The sequence below is a fragment of the Dermacentor silvarum genome, chromosome 9, assembly GCF_013339745.2.
Source record: "Dermacentor silvarum isolate Dsil-2018 chromosome 9, BIME_Dsil_1.4, whole genome shotgun sequence".
Taxonomy (NCBI): Eukaryota; Metazoa; Arthropoda; class Arachnida; order Ixodida; family Ixodidae; genus Dermacentor; species Dermacentor silvarum.
In genome coordinates this window covers 10,434,005-10,438,733 of record NC_051162.1, presented here as the reverse complement: position 1 = coordinate 10,438,733, position 4,729 = coordinate 10,434,005, and the positions used below count along the sequence as shown (strand labels likewise).

Here is a 4,729-nt window from a genome sequence, read left to right as displayed (position 1 = left end):
ATCGTAGAGCAACCAGGCAACGTCAGTCTCAGCAGACAGCTGTGCAGAGCCTGTAGTGTTGCGGCGCAAGGCACAGCTCGCCGTCGACGCCTGGGGGACAGTTCAAATTGTTCTTATTGAATACGACGCGAAGAGACTTCGCACGAAGACCCTGTAGTGCTCGGTGCAGAAAATTAAATTGCTATGGAGCTGCTTCTCCAGCTTACGCTGTGACTGCGCTGCGTGTGCTGTGCAGGCCTGTGACTTTTTTATGCGATTCATTCTACTTGAACCCTAATGTTATCTAACTTTGTAGCCCCAATAAGCACATTGCTCTACCCAGCGACCATCCTCCTAGCAGGAGTGCAGCACAATGTGACGAGACATAATGCTTGGAGAACACACCAAACACAGATACAAGCCTTGTCTCTGAAACAGATGTACAGTTGCAGGCTAAAGTCACGAGACCACAGCATCAGGGAAGAGCTTAAATTCTTCTAGCATAGCTTTGCAACTTTGAATTGTCTCAATGCATTGCATTCGTCAAACAGATGCACATAGGCAGCACCACTCGACTTCAGCATGCCATGACTGGGCTGATAAGAAAAAATACTTTTTGCGGCATCTCTGGTCTTAAAAGTTTTGCTTCCGAATGTACCTATAAAGCAGAACCACTGCAACATTAAGGAATTGTTGCAGTTATTCTTGTGTCACGAATTATGACAGGCTAGAGGCAGACAGGGACAAGTTGCACAGCAAAGACACACATTTATACAGTCGAACCTCGATATATCGAACAGCGCGGTGATCGCGAAATAGTTGGATACAGTCGAACCTCGATATATCGAACAGCGCGGCGATCGTGAAATAGTTCGATATATCCAGAATTCGATATAAAAAAATCAAGTAAAAAATGCGTCAAAAACCTGTGGAAAACAACCAATGAACCAATCATGGTGCAGTAAGTACTCACTTGAGGATTCAAACAAAGCATTTATTGCGTCGGCTTAAAATATTGAAAAAGGGTAGCCTGCTTTTTGTTGGCAATGGCGTGTTTGACGACTGCGTCCTCAATGTAATTCAGGCGATCCACAAGTGATAGGCCGGTGCCTTCAATCGTGCCGCAGTGGCGGCGCACAAGGGCCAGAGCAGCTATGACCTCAGCTGATGTAGGGAGCGGGGCATCATCAGCGCTTGCGGGAACCATCTCGGCAGCGTTTTCGTTTGGCTGCTCAGCAGTAACTTCGGCGACGATCTCCACATCCGTCAGCTCAGCTGTTGTACCAGTGCTGTCGTCACCTCCAACGAAGTCGTCGATGCACATGCTTTGCGGCTCGGCACCAACAAAGCTCTCAAGCTTGCTCCACGTTTCGGCGAGCTCGCTTTCTTCATCTGCGCATGCCAACCCAGCTTCCTCGGATTCTTCCACTGATGCCTCGTCAGTGCAGCCAGCGAAGCCCGCATGCTGAAAGCAGTTGGCTATCGTCGACTGCTTGACGTTATCCCACGACGCTTTCAGCATTTGGATGGCGCCCAAAAGATCGATCTTCAGGTCTTGGCCCATCCGGAGCTTGACAAGCAAAATTTCGATCAGCCGACGCTTGTAGATTGACTTAAATGTGCGAATAATGCCCTGGTCCAACGGTTGCAGCTTCGAAGTGGTGTTAGGCGGCAGAAATACCACTTCGATGTTGCTCAGCTGGGCATCGGTGCGGTGTGCCGTGCAGTTGTCGACAATAAGGCATACCTTCCGTCCTTGACGCGCCAGGTCCGAATCCCACGCCTTCAGCCACTTGACGAAAATATCCCTCGTCATCCACGACTTCTTATTCCAGGCATAAGTCACCGGAATATTGGGGCAGTTCCGCATGCACCTCGGGGTTTGGAACTTGCCAATTACAAGTGGCCGCAGCTTCGTGCTTCCATCCATATTGGCAGCCAATAGGACCGTCACACGGGCCTTGCCTTGCTTGCCCCCGTGGCACTTGTCCCCGCGAGTGTCCAGCGTTTGTCGCGGAAGCATTTGCCAGAATAGGCCCGTCTCGTCAGCATTGAAGATTTGGTTAGGCTCATACTTTGCGAGAACTTTGGGCCACTCGTGATCAAGCCACTTCTGAATTTCTTCATCATTGGCGTCCTCACTCTCTCCCGACACCGTCTTCCCAACAATGTCGAAGCGAGTCTTGAATCGTTGCAGCCAACCGCTGCTCGCACTGAAATTCTCGGCGCCGAGAATGAAGGCAAAGTTCTGTGCCTTCTGTTGCAAGGTCGGTCCCGATATAGGAATATTTCGGGCCCTTGCGTTTATGAACCACTCGTGAAGCGCCTTCTCAACATCTTCGAAGGCAGCTTTGCGTACACGCCGCGCGCCGGAGTGCTGACTCTTCTCGGCCTCGGCCTTTATGTTGCCTTTGTTTTTGAGCAGAGTACTCAATGTGCTCCTTGGTATGCCAAACGCTTCTGCGACGCTCGACTTCTTCTCGCCATTCTCGACGCGCTGGATTGCTTCTAGTTCAGCAGCAAAAGTCAGAGTCGTCCGTTTCTTAGCTTTTGCAGCCATCGTTACACACACCACGACCTGTGACAGGCCTAACTCCACACACACGAACACAACGAGGCTACGAGCGCAAAGATCGATGCGACCAGGGATGCGACGACGGGGAGGAGCTAGTCCAACAAGTGCAGTGCGTCGACCCGCCGACGCTGCAAGGATGCGGCGTGCGCACGCCGCTACGTTCAAGTGGCGCTCTTGGCGCCATCGATGTATGATCTCTTAAAATCATAGGCAGCTGTACAAGCTAAATTTTTGAAAAAGAAAGATAATGAGAGGTATACAAAAATGCTAGATAAAGAACATGTGTAGTATACCTGATTAAATCAAGCAGGCTAGGGGACTATTTGTCGCCACCCCGTTTCAAAGGGGATGCCAATAAATCATCATCATCATCATCATGTGTGCAGTGGTCGTAAACGCCTACCGCGCTGCTGCTAGTTTCGAGAGTGTTGCGGGAAAGCTCGCCGCCTGTCAACGGAGCGCGGGCGGTCTGGGGTGGCCGAGTTCGATATATCCATTATGCGTCAAACATCGTTCGAAATAAAAAATAAAAAATGCATGCGATTTCCCGCGTGATATAGGAACCGTTCGATATATCCGTGTTCGATATATCGAGGTTCGACTGTAACTTTACAACAGACATTATACAAACAACCCTACACAGACAGTGCACCCACGTTAACCCTTTCAGGGTCAATGGCGTACATGTACCTGCTCCGCGAACACCTTCAAAATGGTCAATGATGTACATCTACGTCATCGCTTGTACATTTAAAAAGCGCGCCTCTTTCGATCATTTCTTTCGCTTGGCATGTGCTGCCACTTGACGGGAAGATGTGGAATTTTTACTTGTGCCAAGACCTCTCCATTTTTTTTTTCTTTTTTATGGCAACGGCGTGTCTGCTATTGTTTGCGCATCCGGGCATGGGCACGCGTGCGCGGGGAGGTGGCAAGTGCGCGCCTCTTTCGATCATTTCTTTCGCTTGGCATGTGCTGCCACTTGACGGGAACACGTGGAATTTTTTGCTTGCGCCAATGCCGCTCCGTCTTTTTTTTTTTTTTTTTTATGGCAACGGCGTGTTAGCTACTGCTTGCGCATCCGGGCGCGCGCCCAGCAGCGGTGGCAAGTTTCGGTTTTCTCCTGCGGCGGCTCCCGCTTGTTGCAGGCGCTAAACTGATGGCTATCTGGTTTCAAATCTCTGAAAGGGTGACCGCTTGCTACTCGATCGTTTATCGCTTACCGTGGCGCGATTACACCTGTTCCCGGGCAGGCGCGTATATACACAAACGATGCTGCCGTTGTCGTGTTTTCTTTTTTGGAGACCACAAAAGCTCTATCGCACCTTGTCGGTGATAAGATGAATGCTGAAGGCACTTGTTTCGGTTTCTGGAGGTGCACACAACCACTTTTCAGTGCGCTTTTCTTATTCATGAATAAACATTGTGTATTTTACAACACAAACAATTTTTCCGTCACTTTACTGTCACTGTAAAAAAAGTACGACCATTTTTTTTTTCAAAATAGGTTCTTTCGAAGAATTTAAATCAGCATTAAAAAAAAATCAACCCTGGGGGTTTCCATTTGGCAAAAAAGTTCAACCCTCAAAGGGTTAAGAATGTGGAGAGGATGAGGGCAGCTTCTTCTGCACGGTCGATTATCTCGACAGAGATGCAAGCACGATCGAAGTTGGATGCAACTCCCTCTTGCCTTTATTGGCGCCGCCTTTTATATACATCAGTGCGCTCCTTATCTTCTACATCTCTTCCCTGAGATTGTTTAATATTTAGATACCTTACACTAAAGCATTTCACAAATTAAGTTGCTTGGATGTCTTCACTTGACGCACAGACCTTGTGCAGCACTACTTGGTGTTTTTCACAGAGGGTGTTGCAGGCAAGGAACCGCCAGGTTCCGTGCCTGTGCTTGTATCTGTGTTTGCTGTGTTCTCCAAGCGTTATGTCTCGTCACCCTGTGCTGCACATCTGCTGGCAGGATGATCGCTGGGTTGGACGCAGCTATCACCTGCTGCATTCGCATTGCTTTCCTCTCCTCTTGCGGTCGTAGGGCACAGTTTCGTTGTCTCGGAGAATAGCTCCAGGTTGATGTGGTTGCGTATGATGATTTCGCTCGGTGTTTTGACGACGTATGAACGGGGCTTCGCTGCCGGGCTCAGCACCGTTGCAGTGGTCTGTATG

The 4,729-nt window shown here is 49.4% G+C and overlaps 1 protein-coding gene across 1 annotated transcript; it reads right to left on the bottom strand.

Moving 5' to 3' along the window:
• Positions 1-792: 792 nt before the first annotated feature.
• Positions 793-2,539, bottom strand: LOC125940299 (tigger transposable element-derived protein 6-like). Its single transcript, XM_049656332.1, has one exon. The coding sequence runs from the start codon at positions 2,537-2,539 to the stop codon at positions 974-976; it is 1,566 nt and encodes a 521-aa protein (XP_049512289.1). The 3' UTR covers positions 793-973.
• Positions 2,540-4,729: the final 2,190 nt, after the last annotated feature.

Coding starts and splice junctions, on each gene's coding strand:
- LOC125940299 (XM_049656332.1), bottom strand. CDS start 2,539: ATGGCTGCAAAAGCTAAGAAACGGACGACTCTGACTTTTGCTGCTGAA.